This window comes from Ranitomeya imitator, chromosome 2 (genome assembly GCF_032444005.1).
Source record: "Ranitomeya imitator isolate aRanImi1 chromosome 2, aRanImi1.pri, whole genome shotgun sequence".
NCBI lineage: Eukaryota > Metazoa > Chordata > Amphibia > Anura > Dendrobatidae > Ranitomeya > Ranitomeya imitator.
The window spans coordinates 188,976,597-188,988,672 of NC_091283.1; the positions used below are offsets into that span (position 1 = coordinate 188,976,597).

The window sequence follows — 12,076 nt, forward strand, 5'->3', positions numbered from 1 at the left end:
CACTTTTTCACACAACTGTATACCCCATAGTGTTGTCTGTCTCCAGGTCATGGCGGCGGAGCCTCTCCTGCTCACAGGGACCGCTGCTATTAATCTAGGACTGGGTTCTGTAACAAGATGGCCACCATTTCATTGTACTGTTGTGATTACCTCCCTTTGAACACTAATGTGATTTGCTAATTAAAGTTATATGAGAATGTATTGATAATGACAATTTCTCTGTGTATTTTGTTTCCTATTTCTGAAGACCCCCTCTAAGTGTTTTGCACGTTGAGCACACGGTCACCAATGTGAACTCGGCCATTGCTGTATTCCCGCGTTCGCTGCTTTCTTCCCATTACAGCACCTAGTTCCTCTTGATTTATCTCTTGAAAATTTCGTACATGGTGAAGAGGAAGCCCAGCGGCCATTTGTATCACCAGGAGCTGGGCACAGACACATTTCTTGGTGCCTAGATAGGGAAAATGGTGTGCACTCAGGTCAGGGACAATGAGGTGCTGGTAAACTGACCATGTGGTCAGGTCAATCACAGAAAAAAAAAATTACCGCACACTCAATACTGGTATGATGCAAAAAAAGGTATATGCCAATTTTATTCAAGGAAACAAAAAAATAATAGTTGCCACATTCGTAAAGGTAGACAATGAACCCAAAGGTGGACAATGAACCCGACGTTTTGACCCTCCTGGGTCTTATTCATGGGGTTACTGGAAAAGCAAAGAAACCGTATAAATAACTGTTTGTCATATATAAACATATTAAGAAAAGATGGCAAAATTACACACATATAAAAATCATATAAACTAAAACACCAACAGAAAAAAAGGGAGAAGAGAGAAAACAAGTAAAGTCATTATGTACAAAGCAACTCAAAATACGATGGTCATACAAGTAGGAACGGCGAAACATTATTGCCATATAGAACGAAAATCATGATACTGAACTATACAAAGTTTACCTCTAGTCCTGTGATAAACATGCATATAGGTGGCAGTAGTAGGGGATGAACAAGCAATCCCTTTAGTTTAGAGGATATCCTGTTACAGTGACAAGATTGCAATGTTACTCAATATATACCGAGACAAAGTATGCAACAAAAAATCCTCCTAGTAGAGAATGGGTACCAGACACGTGTATCCCAGGTTGAATAGTATGTGAGACAGAACAGGGTTATGATAACGGGCATAGTAGTATGATCAGGTGGATGAAATGACGTCCCCAAGGATAAAGGTAATAAATGGGTTATACTGGGGCCTGGATACAGCTAATGGTCCTGAGGTGGTAGGGTGCTGCACAAAGGTCCCATTAGGGGTGCCCACACTAGTCCAGGATTATCACAGAAAACCCAACCAAAAAAGCCTTGCTTATATACAGGTCATAGCAAAACAGTGTTTTGTCTCGGTATATATTGAGTAACATTGCAATCTTGTCACTGTGACAGGTTATGCTCTAAAGGGATCGCTTGTTCATCCCCTACTACTGCCACCTATATGCATGTTTATCACAGGACTAGAGGGAAACTTTGTATAGTTCAGTATCATGATTTTCGTTCTATATGGCAATAATGTTTCGCCGTTCCTACTTGTATGACCATCGTATTTTGAGTTGCTTTGTACATAATGACATTACTTGTTTTCTCTCTTCTCCCTTTTTTTCTGTTGGTGTTTTAGTTTATATGATTTTTATATGTGTGTAATTTTGCCATCTTTTCTTAATATGTTTATATATGACAAACAGTTATTTATACGGTTTCTTTGCTTTTCCAGTAACCTCATGAATAAGACCCGGGAGGGTCGAAACGTCGGGTTCATTGTCTACCTTTACCAATGTGGCAACTATTATTTTTTTGTTTCCTTGAATAAAATTGGCATATACCTTTTTTTGCATCATACCAGTATTGAGTGTGCGGTAATTTTTTTTCTGTGACATTTCTGGGTGCCATCACTGAAGGGGTTGTTGTCTCATTGACTCAAGTTCTTATTAAAATTGCAAAGTGACTGGAAAAAAACACATCAGCTTTGTAATTGACCTCTTATTAAAGATCCTCTCAGGAATTCTCTAGTGTTAGGTCTCTCTGTATAAAGGCAGGGATGGAACAACGTTATTTGAGAAGAAAGTGTCAAAACTTAAATGTCACCTTAACTTTGGTCATCTTCAGGCTGCCAGATTTTGGACATGCTGGGAGTTGTAGTTTTGCTTCAGCTGCCGACAAGAGTGCATGTTGCAATTCTCCTAGCCTCCAGCAGAGGGCGCGCTTACACCAGACTCGTTTCCTGTGATTACTGAACAGCTGGGAGGTGTGGTCAGGTGGTGTGGTCACATGACTGTGACGTCAGCACTAAGCTGGGCTCCTGGAGGAGGCAGAAGTTTTGCACTGGGAGTGCACGTGTTGTGTGGCTCCCGTCATGCCGCGGGGCAGCTGAGGATGGCGGGCGGTTACAGCCTGCTGCTCCTGCTTATTCTGGGCACCGGAGGATGCTGGGAGCTGCTGGACCTCCACTGCAAGGTGTACAACTCCTGCGACTGCAGCTTCAGGCCGGATCTCCAGGGTGAGTGACGTCATGGCGGGGGCTGTGACGTCATTTGTTCATGCAGTGCTGTGGAATAAGACCCAGGAGCTGTTATATGGGATGACTGATCTTGTAGTGGTCCTCCGCCATTATTGTAGGTGGATACCGTGAATGTGGCAGTGTTGTGCGACCCCTGCCCCTCAGCTGATCCCCCACATACATCCCTTCCCATCACACATTTCTACGCTGTCACTTCTGCATCCGCCTTCCTCCAATACACGTAACTTTACGATTTTATTTTTGTGGTGACGCAGCTGCATGTTATAATTTTTTTTTAATTATTTTTTTTATGAAGGTGGGTTGGATGTGCTTAATAATAATAATAAAACCTGTCATCTAGCTTTTACTGAAGAAAAAATGATCTTGTGTCTTCCCCTTTAAATCAAAGCTGCTGGGCATCTAATGCTTAATACTAAATAGTAAGAACAGGTAAATCTGATGGTAGAATAGAATGTTCACAGCGGAATCCCAATATTATAGACAGATACCAGTTTATATAAAGAGACATGAAAAGAAATAAGGCCCAGTGTATCAGAGTACTGTTATGTCTATAGCGCCAACCTATTCCGCAGAGCTTTACAATTAAGCAGGGATATGCACAGACAATAAAAGCATCATATAGTAACACATTATACAGTTACAGGAGGAGTGAGGGTCCTGCTTACAATCTATAAGGAAATAGGGGGACACAATAGGTAGAATGTGCTGTTATGCCCTGTTCAGCCATCATTATAATAAATCAGGGTTTTCATATAAAGCTGCACGATCCGGTCATCATCTGGGATCTGTGTAGTTGCCGTGTGCTATTGGGTGCATGGAGGATGTGGAGATCGATGAATAGGTCTGTCTAAAGAGATGTGTTTTTAAAGCACGCTTAAAAACATGGGGCTAAATAATAGTCGGATCGGCCGAGGGTAGTGCATTCCAGAACCCTGGTGCAGCATGAGACAAGTCTTAAAGACAAAGGTGCGAGGTTCCGATTATGGAGGATGTTAGTCTTAGATCAGTTACAGCACGGAGGGTATGGGAAGGGGATAGACTGAGGATGAGAGAGGAGATGTAGGGTAGTGCAGAACTGTGAAGAGCTTTGTGGGTGAGAGAGAAGTTTGTATTGTAGCGAGTGGGTAACCAGTGCAAAGGCTGGCACAGGGTAGAGGAATCGGTGAAGCGGCTGGACAGAAATACAACCCTGACTGCCGCATTCAGGATGGTTTGGAGAGGAGAAAGTTTGGCTAGAGGGAGACTGATCGGAAGAGAGTTGCAGTAGTCCAGACGAGAGTGAATAAGAGCGACAGTAAGAGTTTTTACAGTTTCAAAGGTGAGAACATGTCGGATTGTGGAGATGTTTTTTAAGGTAAAGGTGACAGGAGTGATTGGATGTAGGGAATAAAGGAAAGTTCTGTGTCAGATATACCCCCGAGATAGTGAGTGTGCTGCTGCTGAGGAGTTCTGGTTGGGTGAAATGATAAGAAACTCTGCAATTCTGGAACTAGCATAGAAGTGAATAGAGGAAGACGCCCGTCTGTTCCCAGCAGGGTGAGATGTTTCTTATAGGGTCCTATTCTGTGTCCAATGTCTGAGATGGAATACCCTTTAATTTCCTCTACTGCCTGTGTAGTATTTCCATTTCCTATACGGTAAGTAAAATTCTATAAACTTTTTTTTTTCTCCTATCTGTAGCTTTGGATTGTGATCTTGCTCGTAATGTCTTTGGTCAGCACCTGGCAAGGGAGCAGTTGGTGAAGGCCCTAAAAGCCTTTGTGGGGACAGAGCAGCCCAGTAAGCCCCTCGTGCTGTCATTCCACGGCTGGAGCGGAACCGGCAAAACCTTTGTGAGTTCCCTGCTGGTAAAACACCTGTACAAAGATGGAAACAGGAGTCCGTACGTGCATCGCTTCTCTCCGATCCTGCACTTTCCTCATGCCCAGAATGTCAATCAGTACAAGGTGAGCGTTTATTTATCGCCAGCACTTTACAGGCATCATCATCGCTGTCCCCTTTGGGGCTCACAATCCACATTCCTTTACATGCCAGGAAGAGTTTTCAGCAGGCTTCTTATCATCAGAGGCAGCATTATACTGAGAGGTAACACCTGTGTACATGGCTGATGACACAGGATCCACCAGTCAGGCGATGTCACAGCTCGCCTCCTCCCTCCACAGTGAACTTTGCACACGCTCATTAGATGCTTACCGTATAAGCCGAGATTTTCAGCCCAAATTTTTGGGCTGAAAGTGCCCCCCTCGGCTTATACTCGAGTCACGGTAGCGGTGGGGTCGGCGGGTGAGGGGGTGAGGGCGCTGGGGTATACTTACCTAGTCCCAGCGATCCTCGCGCTGTCCCTGCCGTCCCACGGGCTTCGGCGCTGCAGTTTCTTCCTCTCTTCAGCGGTCACGTGGGACCGCTTATTCATTTCTCTAATCAGCGGTGCCGGTGACCGCTGATAGAGAAAGAAGCTGCAGCACCGAAGACAGGAGGGGACAGCGCGAGGATCGCCAGGACTAGGTGAGTATGTCATATTCACCTGTCCTCGTTCCAGCCGCCGGGCGCCGATCCATCTTCCCGGCCGGCGCCTCCATCTTCCCGGCGTCTCTGCTCTCTGACTGTTCAGGCAGAGGGCGCGATGACGCATATAGTGTGCGCGGCGCCCTCTGCCTGATCAGTCAGAGCAGAGACGCCGGGAAGATGGAGGCGCCGGAACGAGACGCCGGGAGCTGCAATCAAGGGAGGTGAGTATGTGTTTGTTTTCTTTATTGCGGCGGCACAAATTTATGTGGAACATCTATGGGGCACAGTGAACGGTGCAGAGCACCGTATATGGCACAGCACAGCTATGGGGCACAGTGAACGGTGCAGAGCACCGTATATGGCACAGCACAGCTATGGGGCACAGTGAACGGTGCAGAGCACCGTATATGGCACAGCACAGCTATGTATGGGGCACAGTGAACGGTGCAGAGCACCGTATATGGCACAGCACAGCTATGGGGCACAGTGAACGGTGCAGAGCACCGTATATGGCACAGCACAGCTATGTATGGGGCACAGTGAACGGTGCAGAGCACCGTATATGGCACAGCACAGCTATGGGGCACAGTGAACGGTGCAGAGCACCGTATATGGCACAGCTATGGGGCACAGTGAACGGTGCAGAGCACCGTATATGGCACAGCTAGGGGGCACAATGAACGGTGCAGAGCACTGTATATGGCACAGCTAGGGGGCACAATGAACGGTGCAGAGCACTATATGGTTCACACCTATGGGGAAATATGAACGGTGCAGAGCACTATATGGCACAGCAATGGGGAAATAATGATCTATTTTTATTTTTGAAATTCACCGGTAAATGCTGCATTTCCACCCTAGGCTTATACTCGAGTCAATAAGTTTTCCCAGTTTTTTGTGGCAAAATTAGGGGGGTCGGCTTATACTCGGGTCGGCTTATACTCGAGTATATACGGTAAATGCAAAAGATAGGATTGTTGTGGCTGATGCACATGTTCATTTTCTGAAATAGAAAGTCAGTGTGAAAACTACAAGATTTCTAATATATATATATATATATATATATATATATATATGTGTATATATATATGTATATATATATATATGTATATATATATGTATATGTGTATATGTATATATATATATATATATATATATATATATATATATATATATATATATATATATATATATATACTTTTTTTAATACTTGGTGCGCATTATGATATAGGGGGGAAAAAAGCTCTCAAATTTTTAAACACTTGAGACAAAACCTGATTTACAAAATACGGTAATTAATTTTACTTGTCTCTGTTGATAAAGCTGTGTCACTTTCATTAGTCTGATAGTTTTCTGTTGTCCCGGGCTATCCAGTAATTGCGGTTTTATCACGGTTAACCCTTGCATTGCTGAATAGCTTGACGTGCGCTGTAATTGAGAAGGTGACGAGTGCGCAATAAGTTTGCAGTGAGATAAGTTATCGCGGCAGTAAGAGATGACACATGGCAGGTCACAGTCCAGTGATGGCTACATGCAGATGATAAACAGCTCATAGGCCGCACTGCTATCTGGGGACATGATGACAGACCCCATGTAACATGCACATGTCCGGCTCATCATACTGTGCTCCTGCAGGAGGACCTGAAGCTGTGGATCCAGAGTAACCTCACCGCCTGCAGCCGCTCCATGTTCTTGTTCGAGGAGATGGATAAGATGCATCCAGGGCTCATCGATGTCATCACCCCCTTCTTGGGCTCCTCTTGGGTCGTCTTCGGCTCCAACTACAAGAAAGCCATATTTGTATTTGTAAGGTATTGCACACCTATGTGAAATTCTGACTGTCCAATTTTTTTTTTTCTTTTAATTTTGCTTTTTTTTTTTTTTTTTTTTTTTTTTTTTTTAAGCCATATCAGACCAATTGCACTCACACCATTTAAATGATGCGGTAACACAGCAGCAATTGGAGGCAGCTCCACTCGCTGCCGTTAGGTGCTTTCTGTATAACCAACACTTGTCTTACATGCCGGTACACCCGACGTCAGGTGTTTGCTGGGAAGGGGTTAAAGAGGTAGTCTGTGCCTTGTTTGCTCATATGGACATCATAAAGTTGAAATCCCATCGGGTTGCATGAGCAGCTACTGCAAAGAAAAGCTGTTACTGTGAATGACGGGGCAAATGGGCATGCACTTTTGGCTTAGTTTGGCCTCCGGAGGTTCCGGGCGCCAGTCCTTTTGCGAATTTTCCTGGAAGTGCTTGATATATGGGTGTTTTCCTGTATGGACAACCCTTTTTTAAGACAAAGCTCATAACTTTGTCGGTGAGGGAAAACTTCTATTAAAGGGACTTCCTGTGTCGGCCATCATATGTATATCCAATCTCATGCCACGATGAAGGGTGAGCTGGTCAGACGTAGGAATACCCTGCTAATAGTAATCATGAGCTAAGTAGGTAGGTAGAGAAAAGCAACATGACCTGCATTACCCTGGTCTTGGGACCCTGACTGGGGCAGAACAAGCACCCATGGCGGCACTGGAATGCTGGCGTCACATGTGCCTCTTGTGATTACCAGGTCTCACACGCCATCATGACTGTGCCGCCTTGGCTTAGTGATCGCAAGAGGCGCTTAGTATGGCGGCATTCGGGTGCAACTAAGGGAGTGTGCCACCGAGTAACGAAGTAGACACCCGACCAGGGTAGTGTTTTGCCAACCTATAGTAGGTAGTGATGAGGACATAAATAGATATTTATTTGTAATTTTTTCATTTTTTTTTTTTTTTTTTTTAAATTTCCGTAAGTAATCCCATTGATGAACACTACAGTCTGGGAACAGTAGATTGTACTGATTCACCCAGCAGGAATTTATTTATTTATTAAATCTTTGCACAGTAATTCGGGAGGAGAAGCCATTAATAACGTGGCACTGAATTTCTGGAGAGCGAGAAAGGACCGAGAGGAGATTCAGCTGAGTGACGTGGCACCGGCTATAACAAAAGATGTGATAGCCGACCAAGAACGTGAGTACTGTGTTATCTGCCTGGGCAATTCTTCCTTTCTTCCTTCCTTGATGCGCAGACTTCAAGTATCAAATACTTGGGGCTTACATTACTATGCAAAAGTTTTAAGCAGGTGTGGAAAAAAAAATGCTGCAGATCACGAAAGCTTTCATAATAGAAGTGTTAATTTATTATCAATTAACAAAATGCAAAGTGATTGAAAAAAAGAGGAATCTAAATCCCATAAATATTCGTTGACTTTCCCTCTCCTTCATCACTTCTTCCAGATACTTTTGTCACTTGTTCGCAGATTCTGAAGGAGCTCGGCAGGAGGTTATTCCAAACATCTTGGAGAACTGACCACAGATCTTCTGTGGATGTCACTTGTGTAAATCCTTCTGTGTCTTCATGTGATCCCAGACAGACTGGATGATGTGAGATCAGGGATCTGTGGGGGGTTGAATCATCACTTCCAGGACTCCTTGTTCTTCTTTACGCTGAGGATGGTTATTAAAGACGTTTGCTGGATGTTTGGGATCCTTGTCCAGCTGCAGAATAAATTTGCAGCAAATCAGACGCCTCCCTGATGGTTAGACATGATGGATAAGTATCTGCCTGTATTTCTGAGCATAAAGAACAAGGAGTCCTGGAAGTGATGATGGCCCCTATTTCCCCCCCACAGATCCCTGATCTCACATCATCCAGCCTGTCTGGGATCACATGACGTGACAGAAGGATTTATACAAGCCTCATACACAGAAGATCTGTGGTCAGTTCTCCCGGATGTTTGGAACAATCTCCTGCGGAGATCCTTCAAAAACTGTAAAAAAAACAAAAAAACAAAAAAAAAACATAGAAGAAATGATCGTGATGGGCGATCACCAAATATTTGACTTCTCTTTTCTTCATTCACTTTGCATTTAAGAAAATTCTTCTTCTTAGTTGCTGTATGTAGAGTTACTCTAAAAGATTTACTGGGCATCCATTGAGAGAGAAAGAGATTACATAGTTAGTACATTATTATTAGACTTTTATACTTTATTGCTCACTGTCATTTCAGCAAGCTTTGCTAGCCAAACCAAAAAAATTGGGGAGATTATATATATATATATATATATATAAGTAAAATAAATATATTCATGCTCAAAAATGTCTAAAATCTGTTCTGACTTTCTTCTCATAGAAGGATCTGATTACATGGTCTTGGAAATCTATGGCGGGGGAGAGAGGCAAAGGAACTCACAAAAACCTTGAGAGCTGGATTACCAGCTACATTGCTTAGTACTAATGTCCTCCATGCTGTTGCCACCAAAACATAGGGGAGTAGGATCTCCTCTTTTCTATTGTAGATAATTTCCATCTATTAATTCAGACTGGCAGTAGTAAGTGGAGCAAGGAGAAGGGTAAACTGGTGAAAAATGCAGGATGCAAGTCATATAGTGGCTGGAACCTCCTACCTGCCAGCATCCTTGACTCCCCTTGCCTCACATCCTGCGGCCACATAAAAGCTGACCTGGCCACTGAACCAGGGTCGCTCCTACCTCCGTAATGGGGAAAGTCTGTATTTGCTGAAGACAGATTTAAAAAAAAAAAAAAAAAAAAAACTGAGAATGAAAGATTGATGCAGTAGGATAGTACCAAGTTTTTTATTTCACATGTATTATTGATTTTTGTGGGGGGAAAAAATGACGGATACTCTTTAACTGCTTTTTGGTTTGCAGCATCTACCATAAATGTATATGGTAACTATGACTCAGGATGTGGTGTGAACAGGGGCTAATTACTGAACATTGGGGAAGTGTTTTTTGAGCAGGTCGTATATCTGCTTATGTTTTTCCTAGATGGTTTCTGGCAGTCTGAGATCATGAAGCAGAATCTCATCGATGTCATCGTGCCTTTTTTACCGCTGCGTCCCAACCACGTGCGGCACTGTGTGCGCAGCGAGCTGGAGCAGATGGGACTGGCGTCGGAGGAAGACCTGGTACATTCAGTAACGGACAGTCTGGTTTATTTCCCAGAAGAAGAGAGAGTTTTCTCGTCCACTGGCTGCAAGACTGTAGCATTCCGGATCGACTACTATTTATAAAGAGGAAAAAACGGATCTGCGCTGGTTCGATACAGACCAGAAAATGGGCACACACTTTTGTTTTACAGAAGAAACCTCATTAGACGGTGCCCAATCCTGGAAGTGGCACCTATGTCTTCCAGTTACAATGGTTCACCAAGTGCAGAAATTCTGCATAGATTCCCATGTAATTGACTGGACTGCTTAAAGGGATTGTCTGGGACATGAGCTGCAATACCAGACACAGCCTATGGACAAGAGTGGCGCTGTTTCTGCCGGGTGGGTGTGCGTGTTTGTTTTTTTTTTTTTTTTACCTCTGTGTAAGGCTTTTAAACTCACATTTCAGACTTCACCCTTTTTTTTTTTTTTTTTTTAATAAGATTTATAGTCACGGACCGAAATCAGAATTCAATCCTAAAAGTAGTAAGAGGCTTTCTATGTATTTACTTTTTTCCTTTGGTTAGAAGCCATTCCTGGCAAAATGTGTATAGAAAAAGTGCATAAACTGCCTTGTATGAACCAGGTCTCAGGTTGGGTTTACATGCTACAATTTTGGTTGCATTCTGATTTAAATTGGGTTACTCCCATCTTCATAGATGGATATTGTTGGCTAGTGAAATATTAAATAAAATATTAGTAAATAGTAAATATTAGTAAATTTGCAATTTACCGCTTATTAACATTTTCAGCCGTTCTTGAGATATTCACACTTTTGTTTACAGCTCGATGTCTTGGAGACCGACCACCGCTGGTAGACAACACATAGTGCTTACAAGCTCTTCTCTGTTGAGCTTGTAAGCGCTGTTTTTGAAGTTGGCCAGGATCGCTGGAGCATGCTATTACCTCGTAACCCTGACAACTTTAGTGGTTGCAAGCTGGACAGCAGCTGTGGTCAGTCTCCTAGGCAACGAGCTGTAAACTAGAAAATTAGTATCTCAAGAACGGCTGAAAATTGTAATGGTCACTAAATTGCAAAAGTGCTTGATATAACAAATGCTATATGACTATCTACCTCTGAAGATGGGAATAATGCTTTAAATCAATGTCCAGAATTAGAAAAATATCAGCTCCATGTAAGTGATTAGAGCTGAGCTGCACTACCGTGCACAACCCATGGTCAGAAGTGGCGCTGTTTTAGAAAGACAGCAGCCATGTTTTTAGATGTGTGAAAATGTATACTTTTAGTAGATCTCATGTGCAAGAAGCCATGGGCAGCTGCTCCTTCCCCCTCACCCCGAGCATAAAAGGATTGGTTGTCGAAATTCGTCATCTGTTGGTGGAATTGGGAGACCCCCATACACACAAGAGTCGCTCAGCCTCCCCAAAATCAGCAGGTTGGCAACTTTATACTGATGCATATGGGGGTCTCAATTTTTGGTTTACTAGGATGCATACTGGAGACCCTCGTGCGTTTAACATTAGTCTTTTATAAAACTCCGTATCAGTGCTTTCTGTGAAAGGAAATGAAATGTCAAGCCGCTCTTTATTCTAGAATCCTTCTCTAATATTCTGGTCCCATATGATTTACTTATCATAAATACGGAGCCTGCACGGTGCCAGCCAGAGACCGCATACAGATGGTGGAAAAGCACAAAGGACTGTATGCTTCCAGTGTCGGCGACCCATCTGTGGGGGTCTAACATTCAACGCCTCCACCGATCTGTTGTCACCATGTCCCACGGTGGGTGGACGTACACTGTGTATAAAGCCGGAGCATCACGGCTCCGTATACTAAATATTGCACATACATTCTTATTTACTTCAAAGACCGGGTGTCAGACATATCCTAAGGATATGACGTCCATATTGCAGTTGTGGACCACCATTTTAAAGGGAATGCATCATCATCAAAAGATCTATTGTCTAAATTGTTTTTTTTTTTTTGTATTAAAGGGTCCCCCCCCCCCCACCCCAACTTTCTCCCTGGCCATTGGGTCTTT

The 12,076-nt window shown here is 43.4% G+C and overlaps 1 protein-coding gene across 1 annotated transcript; it reads left to right on the forward strand.

Annotated features, from left to right (window-relative positions):
* Positions 1 to 2,320: 2,320 nt before the first annotated feature.
* On the forward strand, positions 2,321 to 10,415 carry TOR2A (torsin family 2 member A). The gene is made up of 5 exons (XM_069748376.1): positions 2,321 to 2,549; positions 4,251 to 4,516; positions 6,714 to 6,889; positions 7,965 to 8,092; positions 9,913 to 10,415. Exons 1-5 carry the CDS (start codon positions 2,321 to 2,323, stop codon positions 10,155 to 10,157), a joined length of 1,044 nt encoding a protein of 347 aa, XP_069604477.1. The 3' UTR covers positions 10,158 to 10,415.
* The last annotated feature ends 1,661 nt before the right edge of the window (positions 10,416 to 12,076 follow it).